The 21,136-nt window shown below is 36.3% G+C and overlaps 1 protein-coding gene across 1 annotated transcript in view; it reads left to right on the plus strand.

The window, feature by feature from the left end:
• The window catches only part of LOC129364523 (sodium/hydrogen exchanger 9-like), a 70,065-nt gene that overhangs the window by 22,555 nt on the left and 26,374 nt on the right, over positions 1-21,136 (plus strand). Inside the window, exons 8-12 of the mRNA XM_055037191.1 lie at positions 745-850; positions 4,257-4,345; positions 6,399-6,512; positions 9,891-10,002; positions 10,883-11,036. Coding sequence (XP_054893166.1) covers positions 745-850; positions 4,257-4,345; positions 6,399-6,512; positions 9,891-10,002; positions 10,883-11,036 — 575 coding nt within the window. The remainder of the gene's footprint in view (positions 1-744; positions 851-4,256; positions 4,346-6,398; positions 6,513-9,890; positions 10,003-10,882; positions 11,037-21,136) is intronic.

Below are 21,136 nucleotides of genomic sequence, written 5' to 3' on the forward strand. Positions count from 1 at the left end.
AAGCCCCTCATTATTGCCAGCTTCCTACCTTCTCTTTTAGACCGCACTCATCTGTACTATACCTACTCTGAGACACTCTCACAGGTGTGTTGTTTCCTGTATCTCACTATATCCTGAAAAAGCTGTTCTATTTCACATGTAACACTTAGATCTGACAGAAAAGAAGCAATATCCACAAAGCAAAGTTTTAGCTTCCATCAGCTTGCCAGGAAGGTTTCATTGTATTTATAGTGACATGACAAGTGTTGATCTTGTGGAAGAAAATCCTTCTTCATTTGATGAAATGAAGTTTTAAACTGGATATTTTGATTTTTCCATTAGAGAACTAATGATAAAATCTCCTCTGCAAATGAAGAGCTCAGAATACTCACATATTCATGTAATCAGTTGAAACATTGGGTTTCCCAAAACCCAGTGTTTGCTTCTGTGAAAAACCAAACACATAGTTGGCCAGGAAACTGAGATGCAGAATATGTGGGAAAGTGATGTTAAGAGGGGGGAAAAAAATTCTCATTCAGGCCCGGTTCTTATTGTATATGGCAGGTCTCCAGGCTTATTGAGCACCGACTGCATTAGCTTGTTATTTGTAGGTACAGCACTGCAGTAATTCTCAGCCTCCTGTCTGCTGCATTGGAATGTACATGTACAAATTTGCACTGCAGATGCACCAGAAACTTCAGCTTATTGGAAAAGGTGTAAAAACTGCATGATTATCATCTTGTAAATCTTTAACACTCTCTCCACCTCACCAAACTCACCCGACTCCATGAGAATCCTCTGCTGGAAACATCAATCTTCTTCCTCCTGTCCTGGAGCAGCTTCCTCTCAGCAGAAGCCTGTGGACTGTCAGGTGAGCATTTCTTCACTTCTGTTACTCGTGTGTCTGTGGCCATATCGGAACCGTGTTGGTGGCTGACTGCTGAATAAAAATTCTTTCAGTGGGTCTCAACCTTCACCATCCCCCTAACCGCATCTCCCTACCCCAACCCCCAGGCATCACTTCTAAGCTGCATGCACTAACTTGCATGCGACCCCTCAGCATCAGTCGCACATCAGTTGTTTTTTAATGCAGAAGCCTGCACTGTGCCTATTATATCTCTCCTCAATAAATCTTTGATGTATTTCACTGGGATTTTACGTGACAGACCAAAACATAGTAGTACATAGTTGCGAAGTATAAGGAAAACCATACATGGTATTTGAATTAGGTCTCACTGAAGTGAAGTCTAATAGAACCACATTTTGCTTCATGTGTTTTTGGCAACTGAAAACAGCAAGTTTCAAGCGTTATCGCAGGTTCTCAGTTGCATTTAGTTGTGGATTTTGACTGTATCATTCTAGACTATGAAGATGCTTTGACTTAAACTATCCCATCACTCTAGTTGTGTGATTAGTGTTGTTATCCTGCTAAAAGATGAGCCGATGATTTTTGCTCACTGGTGTTCTCTAAAAAGCCTCTGAGGCCTTTAAGAACATCTGGATATTACATACAGCTGCACTATATTTATTAAATAGCTGTCTTCTATAAGGTTCCACTTGATTTAATTTAAGGCAGAGATAAAAAGCATCCCCTACATCTAAGATTTTTATTTGTGAAACATTTCAAGAAGGATGAATGCTTTTGTAAGGTACTGTGTAAAAATTAATGCATTATTGGAAAACTATATTGCACAGTCTGGTCTTCATGAAAATGCACTCAGCTTCTTTGTGGTCAATATATAAAAATGTAATAATTTAACATCTGTTTTGTTCTGAATATTAATGCAAGTTTTCCTCAAAATCTACTTCAATGTAAATCTGAGTTTAACGAGGAACATTGGAACAATATTCTGCTTTGGAATTGTTTGTTTGTTCCATTTAGAAGAATAAGTCTTGGCTTTGTTGCCTGATATTGTCTTCCTCTATGCTGATCACAAAGATGGGGCTTTAGAATATTAATTTAGTATTTGTATTCAACAAACACTGTGGTCTTGTTCCTCCTGCCGTGGCTTTATCAGAGGGATACCACTGAATCAGCTGATGAGCTGGCTCTTGCTTGGCAGTAGTCTTTGTGGCCTGTGGAGGAAGAGAAGATGGTTTCTAATGAAATAGCTTGACCTTTATCTATTTGGCCCTGTTTGTGACGAACACCATCCTGCATACTGCCCAATGAGGTACATACACACACACGCTGCAGAAACGCATATGTTATACTTCTTAAGATCTGAAGAAATTCTGTATTGAAGAAGAAAATGTGAATTTTATTAGGTGTTTTTTTTCTCTCTCTTTTTTTTTACCACCACAAACTGGAAACTACCCTGTCCTTGTTAATGAGCTTAATGTAATAGTCATCTCAGAGGGCTGCAGAGGCTGTATCTCGTTCTCAGGATGAATAAGCATGAGTTGAGTGGGAGCTGGTCGTTCTCCCTGGTGTTGTCTGGTTATTGAAGCACTTTCTGTTTTCAATAATTGCTTCAGTTTAGGGGGAGGGAGATACCTAATGACCCTTAACTCTACAATTATTAATCTTACATTCCTTGCAGCTCTTCATTATTGGATACATGCTGTCTATTTCCAAATTCCCTCCTTGCGTTTTTGTAGATAGTGGATGAAATGTTACCACTGTCAGTATTAAATAAACCAATGAAGAATGTAAACTAAAAAGGATCAACAAACAAAGCAGAATTGTGGTTGAAAACACATTCTGAACACAAATTGCTGAAAATAGCATACAGGGGCAGGTCAGTGTGTAATGATTTTATGGTGGCTGGTAAATACAGAATATTTGTCCAGCTTTAGTGATGTGCTATTTGCTCTGTTGGTGCTTTTATTGCATACATGTTGGCCAGTGAAAGTGTTGCTCCCCATCAGAGTAAATTCACGTGATTCCTTTTTTTATGTGATTCTCCCTCAAAGAAGTGAGATGAAAAAAGTATGAAATTCAATCCCTGCAACAAAACAAGCATGTCCTGTGAAGCAGCACCCTTCTTTCTTTGTGATAAGCTTCAGATTTCTGTTCACCGAGAGGGGCTTTCTGAGTGAAACCACCATTTTTATAAACTTGTACTGCACTTGTTTTTTTCTTTCTTTTTTGACTTTCTTTTCAATTATTGCTAAACGGTCGCTGCAGTTTAGCTAGCTGCCTCAGAGGTAACAGAAGCCTACGCTAACAGGCCAGCGTTTCAAACCTCAAAAAAGAGATGTTTGTTTGTTCATATCTGTTCACAACTTATCAAACAAGGAACCAGTATTGAACTTCAATGTATATCATTAAGTTGGAAGGGCAAATTCTAGGTTGTGAAACAATATTACAGTCTTTAAACATTTTATAAAGATGCTCAATCCATTATCTCAAAATGAGAGAGGATGGTATAGACGTAAATCTTTCAAGACATTTAAACTTACACACAAGGAAAGTATTGATGAGAGAAGCATCAAGGATGCTGGCAATAACTTTAAATGAGCCACAAGTCATTTATTGGACAAAGCAAAGGAAATAAGATGTTGTGGTCAGATGTACCAGTGTGGCACACGTCTGTTTTTTCGCAACATATTTATAACAATTTATTGTTTTCATTTAACTTTAGAGTTTGCACAACTTTGTGTTGATCTGTTTCTATCGTAATACCCAATTAAATACATAGACAATTTTGGGATTAATGCTGTTGCATGACACTGTAATGTTTGAATTACATTTTACCAAATGGAAATTAGATAGAGATCTAATTTTAGGAGTGTAGATAAAATTTTAACATGCATTTAGTCATTTTGGCCTCCCATCTATTATTCTTCAGTACAGTCCTACAGGATGACATTTATAGAATTAGAAATCTGACCCTTTTAGAGAGTATAATATCTGGCGTTTTTATGTTTTCATATTGTGACAAATTCTAAGCATTATATCAGGCTTCTGTCTCTATTTTCTCTTTCATCTGTCCTTTGGTTTTCTGGTTGTAGCCAGGTCAATGCCTGTGTCCAGATAAGAGATTCAAGAGCTATAACTGGCTGAGTATGATAACATGAGCAGGAAGATTGCCCTACCCTATAAATTTCCCAAGAGAACTGTTTGTTATTGTTGCAACTTTGCCAGACCCCAGACCTCTGTGCAAATTTCTAATCTTGGTATAATGAAATGAAACACATAAACATCTCTTTTTTGAAACCACTGAATCTGACCGATCCCCATTATTTTTCCACAATTTGGACCCACAGTAGATTGATTGCACTTTCAGAAGTTTAATCGACTTCATTTGCACATGTTTTGTTTTGTATTTCAGGCATTGTGGCAGTTCTGTTTTGTGGCCTGAGCCAGGCAAAGTACACAAATCTCAATTTATCGCAGAAGGGGAGTACAAGAACCAAACAGGTATATTTATTTCCAACAACTTCAACGAATCTTACTTCCACTTTCAAGGAACATTTTTCAGTTTTGTTCATTCATATGGTATTTTTATGACAGTCTGTTTATCATCCCTGCATGTGGAACCAGATATTAATTTCTATTAGTGTTCTGGTCATCCTGTTGATGTCTGTGGGGCAGACAACCCCCCACCTTATCTGCTTATAAAACCTAGCACAGATGGGGGCCAGCACTTCTGATATACTGAGCTGACAAGCTTCACAGTGGAGCAAATAAATCAAAAGTGTACACATAAACTCATCTGTGCATTTATTATGCATTATCAGTGCCACGGTGCAGCTGTTTATCACAGAAAAGCTTTCTAAAAGGTAGCATGGTTGAAGACCTCGCCTACAAAGTAGACCTGAACTGAGCAGTGTGTTTACTTGGCAGCATGCCTGTATCCATTATTTCATGTTTTATACATGCAGCTCCAGCTGAAATAAAAAAAGGTACAAAGAGAGCATTTGAATAGTGAGTCGAACATATATTCTTTCACTGATGCATCTCTGCTCAAAGCTTTTTTATAGAAGCTTTAAACCAAAAAAGCTTTACGTAATATAAAACATATTTCTTAAGTAATTAATAAAATCTGAATGTCTACTTTATTGTTTATCAATAACATTAATTAATGGCTTTATGAATGGATGAATTGAAAAATGTATTTGTTTTCAATAGTGATAAATGAGATTTGTTGGATGTTTTTATCTGGAAGTATCAAAAGGCTTACCCAACATTCTGTCTTTTTAATGTCCAACATTCTGTCTTTTTGTTTTTCACTTATTTCGACAACCCACATATTTGCAATAAGACTCTCTTGAGTGTAAACCGGAAAACGAATTGACTAAAACAACTCAGCCGTTGAACGTAAAAAGCATCATGCCCTCAGGCTGCAGATTTCTACAGCTGCTTCCTCAAAGGGAATAACGTCAAAACTGAATTTGTCATGTTTTTACAAATCTCATCGTATTTAGTGAGAAGTCCTTCACTGTCAGACTCACATTGCATCTACATAGCATGCAGACAGACTTCCATAAATACTATTATGTGGAAGGAGATGAATTGAGGCTTCATCTCAAACACCAGTGACACCAAGCTGTTTTCTTGGACTGAAATTCTTTGGTGACTTATTATTTGATGTTAATGAACATTGAAACAAAGTGAGTTTAGAGGAACTATTTTAGGATAGATTTATAAAGTGCTCGGGTGTGATGCAAAGATTTTTGCTGATATAAATAAACGTACAGTAGCTGCAGAGAGCCGTTATGAATGTTGCTTTGTGTAACACAGAGACATTAATAAATGCAGGCAGGCAATCTTAAAACATTAAGCAGACAAAAGAAGAATAATAATATAAACAGTCTACAGTTCCATCTGAGCTTTACGATCATTGACATGATGTCACATTAGCTTTATGATTTTAATGATTCATCTGAAGCATTTTTACACCATGGAAGAATATCATATCATGATTTCAGGGTACCAAAAAAGATTTGGGTGCACATGTTTGAATTTATTGTAGACTTTTACTAATCTACATGATGTTAGAATCATGTATGGAATTATCTAATGTAATAAAAATGATCATATTAATAGAAACGGGTAGAAAACATCCGACTATGTGTCATAAATCTATATAATGTGTTTCTCTTACTGAAACAAGTTACTGAAATAAATTTACCTCTTCACAATATTCACCATAAGTTATGGAATATTACAATATAGCTAGACTTTGCATGTAATTTAACTTTGTATAAATTAGATGGAATTTGAAATACTATGAATCATATAATTAAAATTGTATGAATTTAAGATCATACTGCAGATGTATAAATCCACTCCTACAAACAAAATAATTTAATTAAGTGCTATTAATGTCCTTTAGGAGTAGATGTAAAGTTCTGACCCAGTCTGTACCGTAACTCCACTAGCTTCACACATCCCCTCTCTCTCTACATACACTCTCATCTTTCTGACCCTCTCTCTCAAGATTCTTTTAATTCTTTTTTATAATTTGCAGCTCTTTGAAGTCCTCAACTTCCTTGGGGAGATTTTCATCTTTGGCTACATGGGATATATATGGTTTACATTTCATCACCATGCCTTCAGAGCTCTCTTCATCACTGGAGCATTTGTATCCTTTTCTGCAATGCAACAGTCTCTGTTCACCCCCTGCTGTGCAGCCTCTGGATTTCAGTCAGAACTCACTCTGTTTGATTTCTCTCAGTCTGCTGTACTTTGAGACCGATCCCTTTTTGTGCAGTTACTGGAACATCTTTCTTGTTTTCAATTTGGCATCCTGATCATCCCAACAGCCGTTCAAATAAAATAAAGAAGAAAAAAACAACAACCAAATCTTAAGCTGCTCCGAAATGAATTTTTTGACTGCACAGATGGCATTCAGCTGCCTGTCTGTGCTTTAATTCTGCAAATTCACACCCAACAGTACATCTTCACTATAAAATTCCCATAAATTTAAATATTTTATTTATTATAATTATTGTTACGAGCTTTCCATTTGCTGAAAAACAATTGAAAATTGTGCCATATTTCATAAAACTCAGAAAGGAAGAAAGGAAAAATTTTTATAATTTCTGTCTTTCTTAAAGGTCGACTCAATAAAATTTTTATTTTGTAACATATATTATTTAAGTTGATCATGGGCAGATTTTTGCATAATTGCATATTTAAAACAATTGAAAGAGTCTAATAGTTATTGACTCAGTTAAGGAATGGAGACTCTATTTGACAGTGCCAACTTTATATGCACTATTATCCCTATTTGATTCCATGTACGTTTAGGTGAAGTCATTGTTAGATGTTTGCACATTCAAAATTAATAACCAGGGCAAATGGTACTCGTACATTAAAATATTTTAATGTGTACCATTAAATCTTAAGCAAGGCAGAGTTTTGACTTTTCAGAGGGAATTGATTTCTCAGTCAATTCATTCCCATCTTGTTCACTGAGGTGCTTAGCAAACAGTGGAATGAAGACAAAACATTCGCATGCAAAATAAATTAAAATATTTTGTTGATTACCGTGCAGGCTGAGACTGAGAGTAACAGACAGAGCTTTAGGTCATGGAAGACGTCACGTTAGGAGAAATGAGACATGGAGTTCAGAAAACAAGACTCAGAGTGGTTGCGTAGAAAAGAAATGTGATGAAATTTCAGCAATATTTGGGGAGAATTAATTATTGTAGACTTCTGACTTTGCTATATACTGATTAGTCTGCTTATATCAATTTTAAGATTGCACAGCTAGAGTTAGTTTGAAATAAGATCCCAGGTCCATGGGATGCTGACATAGTACAGTAACTGGAATGTTATGTAACCTAACTTATTCTGTTAGCATTTTCGTCACACCTTCTCGTTGTTTGTGAAATAAAGGACCCTTTCACACTTTTTCAAGTATTGCATCTTACATTTATCATCTCTATTTTTCTATCTCTAGCAACCACCTTATTTGGTCAAATGCTTCCAGTTTTGTTGATGAAACTCTAAAGTGTTTAGCTTTTAAAAAACTGCTATACATGGTAACAAAAGTGTTAATGATGCCTAAATAGCTTTGGCAAAGTTTGACTATGAAAAGAGTAGTTTTATCCTCGAAGCTGCTGTTGTATCCATCAGCTTTTCTTTGTTGAAGAATGAAAGGGAGATTTCTTTGTAGGAACTGGGTGCTATTCATTGTACAACCATCCTTTCTTTAAAGCTGGCACAGAAGTAGAGTACGCCAGAAAAAAAAACAAAAGTGGCTGCACTCCAAGGAGTTGTTCTTTCACAGTCCACTGCTCAGACGGCCAGCAATTATTATTACAGATCATTGTCCAGCACAGGGTCAAAGGGGCTACAGAAACATGAACAGATTCCTATCCCAGTGCTCCTGTTTAGTCTGAGTGGCGAGTAGTGCAGGAAAACTTATGACTTCAGTTTAACTGTTCTGCTCTATAATATCCACAAAAATCTCACAATCATGTCCTACTGGAAGCTGACCGGGTTGTATAAACAAAAAGAAATGGAGGTCAGAGTCATCTTGCATGGCCGTAAACGTGACTATAAAAATGAAATAACCCGAGACATTCACCCCATGTTAATCGCTCTTTGGCTATTTAGTAGATTTTAATCGCTGTGGCCTCCAGCCTCCGTCGGTGACAATGGAGATTGGCTTTTATTGGAAATGGAGCTGAGATGGAAGTGCTTAATTACCTCCATTCAAATAGCTCAGAGGTCTTTGTCGGAGAGCGATGACTGCTTTTGGGAGCAGGATATTGCTTTTGAAATTCCATAGGGTTCAGAAGATTTAATATTGACTGCAGGATGCGAGAGAACTCTGTTTTAGTAATAGCTCTGTCATACTAATGTCCCCTGTCATAGGTATTGATGCTGTTTTTATTTCTTGCATCATATTTGAATTTCCCTTGAGAAAGACTAAAATCTATTCCCTCCATGTGTCTAAAACGAGGTTACCTGTCTGCATAAATGACTCTCATGCATCAAAGATTAAAAAGGGTTTGAAAATGTGAGTGGCTCTCTTTAGCCCAGTTCTTTTAGTGTCACAAATGCAGATTGTCACATAATAACAAGAAAACCTTAGGTTCAATCAAGGTCAGATGACATCAAAAGAGGGCAATTGGAGTTTTTTTGACAAAAGACACTAAGTGTTTTCGAAATGGCAGCTATGTCCCTCATAATTGCCCACCTATCATCTTCTGTATTACTGCTCTGGACACTTAGCATTCAGTCCCATCCTGTGTGCGCCATCAAAGTGGGTGTTTAGATCCAAGACAGCTGGCAGCGCCTGATTGGTTTTATGCTTCTGCAAGGTGCCACACTGCTGCGTTTGCATCATAAACATGCATTGTTTAGAAATAATTTTATTAATGTACATTCGGAGTTTGTGTTCGAACATTCATATCATATCACAGTTGAAGCTCGAGGTTTGCATACTCTGTATAAAAATATATACCATGTTTTTCTCATAATCTGACATTAAATTAAACTAAACCCTTTATGTTTTAAGTTAATTTTGATTACAGAAGTATTTTAAATTTGCTGTCAGAATAATCAGACTTGCAAGATGCCCTTTTTATCTTTCAAATTTATCAATCAACAAAAAAAATTTAAGTTGCTTTTTGAGTTATGGTTTCTTCCTTAAAGAAGAGTTTTGCTTTTTGCTTGGGCATTTCACAGCACCTAATATTCATCTCTGGGACACAGCACACCAGTTCCTTTCCTAATATCTTGGCTTATTTTGATGATGTTCTACAAGCAGTACGTTTGAGGTGTTACTTTGAAATACAGCTTAAGGTTCTGTAATCAAATCTGACTATGAAAAACAACATTTTATATCAAGTCCCTTGTGAGGATTGGTGCTTATATAATCTTTTTTTTAGAGAGCACTAAATAGAGTTCAGCTTGATTTGTTTGTTCCTTGACGCGAGCATCAAACATTTTGTTTTTTCACAAGTGAGTTTTATATATTGTCCTTAACCATTCTCAATTCCTGTAGTTATCCATTTTTATTTCAAGAGCCTGCAACATCTACCCTTTGTCTTTCCTAATAAACCTGGGTCGTACAAAGAAGATTTCCCGCAACTTCCAGCACTTTATGGCCTTTGCAGGTAATGTTTTTCTCAACTTCTAATCATTACTATGCCTTCAGCATTGATACAGTTGGGATTTTGGGAATAATACATGTTGGATTTTTCAATCATTTTTTCTGCAAGCCCTGACAAAAGAAAACTTTTCCATTTCATTCATTCCATCATTTAGAGCTTTCAGCTACTTTTGTTCGTGAGGATGATAAGAGAAGGTGTCTCTTGTGGAACGAGTGTAGCACGATGTCTTGATGAAGTTAGTTTGACAGTCACAAACGCCAGCAACTACTTAAAGCCTTTAATATTTCATTACTTTTGCTCCTGGGGGCAGTTCTGCTTAAACAGATATATTCAGAATCACAAATGTTTTTATTTTTTACTCTTACTTCACTAGTTTTTGTTTAAGGTGATGTGTACTAATCATTACCTTTATATAAGTGTGTTTGACAGTAATATTTCAAACATTTTCCAGTTAAAAGACTAGGGAAAGGGAAAGAAATGTTTTTATAGAAAGTAATACGCCATCCTGTATGTTTGCTGGTCTGACCTACTTTACTGCTTATGTAAGAATGCTTCCTTATGAAAACCCCTTATCTTGCTTCTTTTTTTTTATGTATCCACCAACATAAGCAACCAGTACCTCCCCCATTTCTTCCCATGGAGGTCGATGACTTCCCAGGGGACATTTTGACGCTCTGCATTACACAATCTGAACTATTTGTTGGCCAAATGGTTTATGCTGACAGTGATAGTTGGAGTGTAATCTGTTTTCATTCTATCGACTTATTATCTGGACGGCTTGCTGCCTTTTATAAACAATTGTTTGATAGTTTTCTGGTAGTTTTACAAAAGCCCTTAACCCATATGTGTGCTCAAAACAGCTTTGTTTTCCATCTGTACCCAGGTTTAAGAGGGGCAATTTCTTTTAGCCTGGCTGTAAGAGACACTTCAACAGAAGCACGGCGCACCATCCTCACCACCACACTGCTTCTGATTGGCTTCACCGTCTGGGTGCTGGGTGCAGCTGCCGATCCCCTGCTGGGCCATCTGGACCTCAGGTCAGTGTTTTCTGGCTATTTAAAGTCTGGTTCTGGTGTTGGATATCTGAATGTTCCTCTTGCTGAAAAATGTTCAAAAAATAAAAACAACTATAGTTTGGAGAAAAACTAGACAAAAGTGGCATATAACGGCAAAAATGTCCCATGAAGAAAAAACTGCTTTTCTCAACCAAATGAAGCAGAGTGATGATGCTTGGATTGATTTAATTGAGGTTTCGTTCCCAGTCTCTGCTCATAGAAAACCTTGCATCGTGGCATCAGCCTTGTGTTACCAACCCTTTTTGAAGGATTTAAAAAACACAAGCCATTGGCAAAGTTATGGTAAATGTAAGCAATTTTCTTCCTGAAATCTTTGGCTTCCTTCAAGGTTTCATCTGTTACTCTATCAATATCAGACAAGTGGGTAGTCTGAATTAAACACACTGAATCACTTTTCAAGTGATTCAACTAATTATGAATTAATCATGGATCATTTTGAAAGCTTATTGAGTTGTTAACTAGATTAAGGTCATTCACTTTTAAAGGTCCATTGAACATGTATTAATGTGCATGTATTACTAAACAGCTTCCTGATCATAACTCCTCAGGGACATAAAAATAAATCAGCTGAAGACAATATTAGGTTCATCTTGAATACCAACGTGGCAAAATATTATTTGAGCTTAAAGTAATGTCATCTGCAAAGATCTTGGCCAGAAGAGTGAAATGAGGTTAGTAATTTTCTTAACAGATAGAAGAGCCTAATCGTAGGTGTTGTGGAAGTTTGTGTTTAATGTGCAGTAGTGCATCAATTGCTTAAAAACAACCTTGATTCATCTGTTATTTGTGGAGTTCTCCAAAGATCCATTCTTGGGTTGATTTTATTCTAGACAGACATTTTTATACACTATTATAAGAATATTTTACATTTATTGTTATTGCTGATGAGCCTCAGACCTCTTTACTTTTGAATCACTGTTGTTCTTTTTCCTTAAAACCACTGTAAAACTGGGATTGTCCTTAATTTCCTCTATTTTAATGAGTGAAAAAAAAACAGTAATTGTTTTTGGCGAAAGATGCAATTGCCCCACTTCTGGGACAGAAGTAATAACCTTAAATGTCCTAGTTTTTCCTTCCGTTGGTGGCATCTGTAGCATTGTGGAAAGTGTTTGCCTTTTTACAGCTATAACCTGTTTTTCTTGTTTATTAATTACACTTAAATGTTTCTTTTCATTAAGCTAATTATAAAATTAGATGAAAAGTAAATGCCATTTTAAATAGTGATTTCCAATAATGCAACCAAAATTAGTTCAAGAACATATGAATATTATTAAGTACTAAACTAAATAATCATGCAGAAGCTTAAAACCAATCAGGCGCTGCATTTGGTGTTACGCGGGTTAGCTATTTTAAATAAATAGTTGATCATTTCAAACATTAAAACATCTGTTCCCTCCAAAGCCACTGCCTGCTTAAATTTGCAAATCTGTCTTAAGAAAATATTGCTATCTAATGAGAAATTGTTGGCTGTTCCACCTCCAAGTCTGAGCACAAATCTATGATTTGAGGAGAGTGGGCGATAATGATAAAGGTGGGCAGAAAAGGTGGGAGGGATGTGAGGTGGTAATTAGTGACCTATATTATTAAAGCGTAACACATGGCCCAAACCATAGCAATATACTTTATTCCAGCTTGCTACATCTTTCAGCAATGCCTGATGGAAAATCTTAAAATATTTATACAGTGTAAATATCATGTTAAAGATTTTCTTTGCTGATCTTAGTAAATAAAACTCATATATTATGTGGATTCATTAGACTTCAGTTGTTTTTTATATTTGAGTTACATATAATGAAACACAAAATTCTTTATGAGAAAAAGAATTTCTCACAACCATCAGAGAAATGATTTAAAATTAAAAAATATTTACATATTATGGAATGTCCATGTTAGAACTTCAACATGGGAACGACTTCTGACTTTTAAGACAAGTCCCCTTTTCTCCTGAATCAGCTTAGTCCTATCTGAGGATTGAAGGATTTACTCTGTCATGTAGGAAATGTGGAAATTTTATTGCCCTGCAATGCCTACATCAAAGGATTGAAATAGCTTCTTATAAACAATGAAAGAAAAGTCATTTGTGAAGTCAAGCAAAACCTGGAAAACCCCTGTTGTTAATGAATTGCAGGCTGGCTTTGGTAATTTAATTGGCTCAGTTGTTTGTTCAAGGTTTTTGCAACCAAACAAGCTTAATTTCACAGTTATAAAGGGAAAAAAGAACCTTTCTCTGCATGAAATCAAGCTGGGCACAAGATGTATGTCCATAACATCAGATTTCTTCTGCTTGTGCAGTTTCTCTGTGGTTCCTAGATCTGATCATATTTTTGTCACCAGAGACTGAGCTGGTATGAAGCCTGAGATTAGATGTTGTAATTCCCAACTTTCTGTGCAATCTGTTCTCTGTCTGTTCTCTGAGTAAATCTCTGAATAAATCAAACCATTCAAGCCCAGTAAAATCCAAACAATGAATTAAGGATCTCCTTGCAGTTTCAAAGGATCTCCTTACAGTTTTACAATCAGGAAGCTGATTATTCAGCCTCTTGCTGACTCTGTGGTAGCTGTTCATGATGTTGCCTTTGACTTTTTTGTAATCCAAACTTAGAATCTTATTGATCTTATGTCAAATAACAGAAAACATAGAAAGTGTTATGCACAACTATATTTTTTGATAGTTTTTAATATGGGTTTATTAAATTTTTTCAAAGAAGCATTCTAATATCTGTCTAACATTTAAAAAATTACTTCTGAGTGGAAATTTCCTATGGAGGCAATAGAAAAACACAATACATATATTGTATGTATTGTGATCTGACATAAAAGCAAAACGGAGAACCTGCAGCAACCCACTATTTCTGAAATGGCCTTTAAATTACCTTCCAGAGCCCACCTGAGAAGATGTAGCGATAAATGCAATATAATAAATTGTGTTTGTTTAAATCTTTTTGTCAGGGACTATAACGCTGAGATTATGAGCTCAGTGTTTTGTCTGTTCCCTAAAGATGTTTTTTTTTTAATTAGTAAATATCTCTGAAGCTCAAAGCAGAAACATTGCAATCCTGATCCAGAAAATAGCTGTTTCTCACTGCCCAAACATTCACCTAATAACACTTTCTGTAAATTATTATATACTTTCAATGTTTTTATATTTTGTCACCTACCAACAGATTTGCATATCTGAACATCAGACAAGTGACAACACATTTAACTCTTTTACCCCTAAATAAAAAACATTGCAATTAAGCAATGGTTCCATTATTAGTTAACTGAGTCCAACTGTTTTTAATGTAATCTCAGAATGAATACAGCTGGTCTGTCAATGCCCCAGAGGTTTGTTAGAAAACATTAGTGGAGAAAGATAGGATTCAACCACAATTACACTCTTTGGGCGAGATAGAAAATTTTGTCTGCCAGAAACTAACACAATGTAAAAACCATGGAGCACAAAACCTGTAGGATGATGAAACATAAAATTGGGACAGAAATTCACCTTCCAGCAGGACTGCAACTCTGAACATATAGCCAGAGCTATAAAGTAATAGTTTAGATTAGCAGTCTGCAACATTTACAATCTAAGGATAAATTATTTCCCTCAATTCTGCTCATTTAGACACTAAAATGTCATATGACGTTTTGAAAAAGGAAAATGTATAATTTTTGATAATCATGTTCAATTTCTTCTCTAAAGAACCACTATTTTATTAGAATGTTTAGATTTGTATAATTCTTTTCTGTGAGATGTTAATATTTGTGAAAATTAGTTTAAAAAAACATAGAGTAAAAGAAGACATTATTGTAACTTTTAGGGTTATTTTATTGTGAAAATTAAATATATTTAATTATTGACAAACCTGTAAAGCTGGCAAATCCTTCCTTTGGTATTATATTTACATTTAATAGCATTAAATTTTTTATTTAGCATTTCCAGTTGAAGTTCTTAAGAGGCAGGTCCATTTGCAGCTGCAGAGCTGCAGGTTTCAGACCCCTGGTTTAGATGAAAGCATATTGATTTCTTATAATGGTTGAAACCTAAATCTAATTGAGAGTCTTTGGCAGTGCTGGATAACTGCCTCTCCATCCAATCTGGAGCTATTTTTGCAAACATGAGTGAGCAGATATTTCACCCAGTAGATGTGCAAAGCTGTTTCGAAGACACAGCAGACTTTTGGGGTAATTACAGCAAAAGGTGGTTCTATGCTCTATTGACTCAGAAGCTGAATACTAATGCATGCCACAGTTTCTTGTCCAAGAAATAAATCAGTTGCTTATATTCTTACAAATTTTGTTAGATGCAAACCATCTTTAAAATGATAAACCTTTGAAGAGTCAACATCATTTTTTGGATTATTCTTTGCTGTTTTTCACAATCTGCCTAAAGTTTTTTTGTAATTACTGATCCAATAGAGCTTAACAAGACAAAATGACAAGCTAAGGGCTAAATTTAATCTTTTAATCATAAACTGGTTTCTTGTGTAACCAAATTATGTACCAGATTTAGTTTTCCAGACTGAACGCCAGCATTTAAGAAAGGAATCCTCAGATTTGATTAACAAAGTCACTTGAACAACCTTCTGGCAGATTTTAAGGGATGAAGTCTTCGTTTGACTAACCTTTCAGGACAAAATAGAACAGCGTGCGGCTTTATATGTGTTGGCACTGGTGGCAAGACTTCTTAAAAACACTTAAATACATTTATATTTTATGACTGAAGAATTATCTTGTCATAAAAAGTAAAATCAATGTAACCTTCTAATTTTCAGTGGGGAAGAGCCCTACAAATATATATTTTTAACATATCACTCATACTGAGACAGAGATATTCAGTGAATTTCATAAATAAATGTAATGCATACTTTACTTTTAACATTGATCATACTGTTTAGAAACCTTAATTTAATTATCTGAGACATCTGATCTGTCTGGGACTTTATAAATATAATCTAACACAGAGGCCCAATTGTCTTGGCATACCCTCCAAATGGCAGTAGCTCACGTAATCAATATCAGATTAGAACATTTTTGCGTGGTCTGATGAATCTTGTCTACAGCTGCAACATTTAGTGGGTAGGGTCAGAATTTGCTGTAAACAAGGTGAACCAAATGCCATATCCTGTGTTGTATCAACAATCCAAGTTGATAGTTGCAGTGTAATGGTGAGGGGGATATTTTTTCCAAACACTTTGGAACTCTTCATAAAATTGCAGCATTGCTTAAACAACAAATTTTTCTTAAGTATTGTTACAGACCATCTTTATCCCTTTTGGCCCCCAGTGTACCCATCTTCTGATGGCTACTTCCAGCAGTGTAACGCACCCCATCACAAAGTTCAACTCATCTCAAACTAGTTTACCTGCATACCAATGTGTTCACCATGCTCAAATGGTTGTTTTCTGGAAATTTGTTCCAGTTTAATGAAGCATAAAAACTGAATGTTGGTCCTCTATTTTTGGCGACTGGTGTATTTATGTATAAATAAGAGGAAAACATGGACTGAATTATTTATTCCACATTTGAAGCATAGCTTGGATTTGAGAAGAAAATAAGTAAATAAATCAAAATTCTTACTTTATTCCAAAATACAATCGAAGTGGTCTTTTCTCATCGTGACCCATTCTCGTTAACCCAATGTTTTCTTCTCTAAGGTGGGAACAGAAAGAGGGGCTCACCCAGGGCTGCATTCATTCAAAAAGGAAAAAAATACAGTTGCTTGCAGCAACATGTTTCTCTTTTCCTTTTTTGTGTTGGTGGGTAAGAACATGTAAATGATCAGGCCTTGTAACCTGGAGGATAATATATAACAGCTGGAGCCTAGCTAATGGCTGGTCTGTGTGTTCTGGATGGACAGATGGACGGGTGGAAAAACTATTCCTCTGATGTGTCTTCCTTTCCTTCGTGCCCCACTGACCTCACGTCAATCACAATCTCACTCTCTGTGTATCTTTGACGTCCATCTGCTTGTAGCCAGGTTTCGTGTCAAACAGCAGTTTAGATTTGAAGTGATGGGGTTTTTAATTTACTCGAACACTGAGCAAACAAATGGATGCCCTCTTTTCCTTTAACATATAGGGCAAAGTATGCTAAAGGACAAGGGAAACTCATTCATGCACCCACATGCATGCAATGACCATAACAAAAATATGGGCATTGCACTTCTGGCATGCAATGCCCATAACAAAAATATGGGCATTGCATGCATGTGGGTGTATGATTGCATGGGTGTATGATTCCATGCAAAAAACTGATTGCATGGAAGATACTTGAGAAATGAATAATACTTGCGTAGGTTCTGATAAGACAAGAGGATGATACTAGAGGAACAAATACTTTTTTTAACTTATTTTTTTAGACTTTAGTTGCCTTCATTCAACAGCAGATGGACAAGAAATGCAGAGAGGTGAGAAGGGGAAGACATGCATTAAATGCCTGAGACTGGGACTCGAACCCAGGACAACCACTACACGATGCACGCGCTCTACCAACTCAGTCACCCAGCACACAAGAGAAAGCGAGGGTTAACTTTAGAAAGAAAGTCTGATTCTTTTACCCGTCCTCAGATTATTCCAAACATTGTTTTATTTGAGGATTCAATCTTTTTAGATTAAATTTATTTATGTAACTAATATATGGCATCTTTATTCTCAAGTATAAATTAAATGCAGTCATGTGCTACTGGTTCGACCTGTTTGACCAAATTCATCTGTCAAATTTGATCCACCGAGCAAATTCATTCTTCATGCATCCCAATGATCTGGTGATGGATTGGAGCTATCGCGCTATTCCCGGAACACTTTGTCTCAAATATTCATCAGAACAACCTTCTCTCTTTCCTTGCTCTGTCCCTTTACCCTATTTCCCCTTCTTTTTCTCTCTTTCCCTGGTCTTTCCTTGTTCCCATCAATCTAAATTACTTCTTGTTTAGTTTTCATATACTTTTCATTCATATAAAAGGAAACTGATAGAATATTCTGATTATATTTTTTTTTTCAACAAAATTTTGACCTGCGGGATTAGGAACTACAACTCAACCTAACACCAAGTCTCCATTTTTTGTTTTCTACTTAGACGTATGAGCAAGGTGTTGGCAATTATCACATTAGACAATCCTATATTATGCTTGACCTATTGTTCCTCCTCATTCTATATTCATGAAGAGGAATTGACAAGTCAGTGCGAATTGCAGGGTGTTGATGACACTTTACTGTTGAATACCAGGTCAGAATGGGGTCAACTCCTGGTGTAATTGATGATGCTGTCGTTACAAGAGATGCCAAGGCTGGAGGAAACCTGGTGAGTTATGACCCTGATGCTGATCAGATGTGAAATCTTATCTCCTCACATTAGCCTGAAAGGGTTATTATCTGTGGCACCAGATCCAAATATACTGCTTGGTCAGCTGAGCTATAAACACATGTACACGGTGTAGGTAGTTGAGCTTTGCGTGTACAAGTAAAACACAGGTAAGGGATTACGGAAAGAGAGCTTTTACCTTCTGACATACAGTTCACTGGGTTCACTCACTCACAGGGGGATTCATAGTCATGGCTACATGTGGAGAGGCTGAGCAGATTGCCCCAGTAACCGCATCTGTCAGATCGGTGAAAAAGGCGAGTTTATCAGTCCAAAATTGACTGTAGGCTAAGGACTCTTAGCCTGGAGTTCTGTGCACCAGCCTCCACTAAAAAGGCCCAGAGGTGCAGCCTAATGGATATGACGTCAACATGAAGAGGGTGGAGGATGGCCATTAAAAAGCGTATTAGGGCAATAAAAATGACCACTTGTGTGTCTCTGTCAGTTTATTTGTGCTGTTCAGGGAGGAGGATCATGTGGATGATTTTACACATAAAAAGCAACTATGTCTGCAATGCTCTGGATTTGTTGAGAGGTGCTTTCTGTTTATTGTTTAAAGATTCCTCATTTAGGCAGCAGAAAGAGAGAGATTCTTAGTCTGTCAGGTGTCCCTTGGCTGAAAGAGGATCCACACAAGTATGAATAATAAAACAGTCATGTTGTGTAGAGTGCAAATACTGCCTCAAACCTAACACACATGTACATTTCTACAGTTGTTTGGTGGATGAACAATGCCCTTATTCATCCACCAACAAAGGCATTGCTTTTGTGTAATGCCCCAAAGAAAAGGGAACGTTGTTATGGCAGACAGAGCTTAAGGTCTGCAGATCGCTGCACAAGAACATAGCGCTGCATCAGTGTGTTGGTTGTGTAGAAGAAAGCTGAATAGGTTTTGTTTATTTGAATGCATTGCTTTAAAAGCGATGGCCAGTAATGAATTCAGCTCATCTAACTTCCTCAGCTGCCGAGCGACCTCACTTCTCAATCATTCTCAATGGGATCCTCTCAGTTATAGTGTCATTATTTTTAGCCCTCTATAATTTCAGCTCTTACCCTCTTGAGGAATTACAGATTGAACTTTGAATTAAGACAGAAAGTGGTTGGGCCAGAGTGAAATTTTAAGATGATGTACACATAAAGGTGTGCCAGCACACATTAACTTTTAGTTGTATGATTTCTTGTTGTTTTCAATTGAATAATTTTTTTCTTATAAAGTACCAGTTATCATCACGTCCTCTAAATTGTTTAATCATATATAAAGATTCCAAGACAATTATGGATGTCCCAATTGATCCTATAAAAAAAAAAAGTAAATGGAAAAGTAAAAAAGTTAGCAGTAATAGCTCCTTTAGTGGCTTTATTTAGGGCAGAAATTCATTCAAGCTGATGAGCTCTGAGTCCGATCCCAAGTCCATAGAATGAAAGGCTGCACATATAATTACAAAAGTTCCATCAATAAAAATGGATTCCTGTTGTTTAGGAGAGAGATGGGGTTAAACACTGATTGACAGGGTCAAGTGTATCATCTATAGAAGGAGAACATTAAGTTGTTGGCAGAACCAGGCCCCCTCAAGAAAGGTGTCACATATAAACAGAAAGCTTGACCCGACGTAGCTGTTTTGAATAGTAAACAACTGAGTGAGAACATAAAGTTGAGAGCTGAAACTGTGGCTCATGATGCAAAATTGGAGAGGAGGAGGAAAATTGAGCAAAGACAGAAGTGGTCAGTATGACTTTCAGCAGCCCAAAGGCTCTAGCGGCATAACTACAGACTTTTACAGTTTTGGTCTGCACTTTAATAAATTATGAAAGATTTTTTACTTTAGTAGATAATTTATTAATCTCTTCAATAATACATTACAATACTAGTTGAATATCAATATATGTCACAAGATTCCAATCCTTTAAACTAATTAGTGATAGAAGATTGATGTAGTTCTATTTTTTTTAATTGTAAGAATTATTTTTTGTCTCTGTCTTTTTTGTTTTATTTCAATATAATGCAAATATTAAGCATATGTGGGAATATGTACTTCAAAACCAAAGCATATTTTTAATTGAAAGTTGATCAGCATTTCAAGGAATTTCTAAGTAGAACTTCTATTTCACCAGAGCTTTAATTTGACATTACATATTAAGTCCATAGCAACATATTTGTGACCATTACCCAGAGTGAACAAGATGATGGTTGAGGCCCAAAAAAAAAAAAAAAAAAAAGCTAGAGCTAGACCTGGCACAGGGATTTTTGTAAGAATTTTGATTAGGCAGTTACTGCTCAGGCAGAGCAAGCTTATGTTGGTGAGCAGCTGATTACTCTTTTCGTCTGTAATGAACTGTTCCTTGATTCTTGAAGGAAAAATCTATTCCAATGCTGCACAACTGTGCGCACACACCCAAACAGACCGATTTCTCTGTATGGTGGTCCTCCTTATTCTATAAACAGAAAGCTGAAATACCAGTGCATCCTTTATCTCTATCTGGCTGGTCTCATAAGAAAACATAAAACTAAGTCTCTTGGAAAATGTTTGTTGTGACTACAAAGATGACAAAAGACGACACACTGTTCAGAAAAATCTGTTTAGCAGTAAGAAGTATCCTTAAACAAACTGAAATACATGTGAACTCACTCACTGAGACAATCAAGTAAAACAAGAGATCGAGTGCTGCGGCGCAGTTATTAATTCAGCCTTCTGAGCTTTGCCGGTGCAAAACTCAAG

The sequence above is a fragment of the Poeciliopsis prolifica genome, unplaced genomic scaffold, assembly GCF_027474105.1.
Source record: "Poeciliopsis prolifica strain line A6 unplaced genomic scaffold, Auburn_PproV2 SCAFFOLD012, whole genome shotgun sequence".
Lineage (NCBI taxonomy): Eukaryota > Metazoa > Chordata > Actinopteri > Cyprinodontiformes > Poeciliidae > Poeciliopsis > Poeciliopsis prolifica.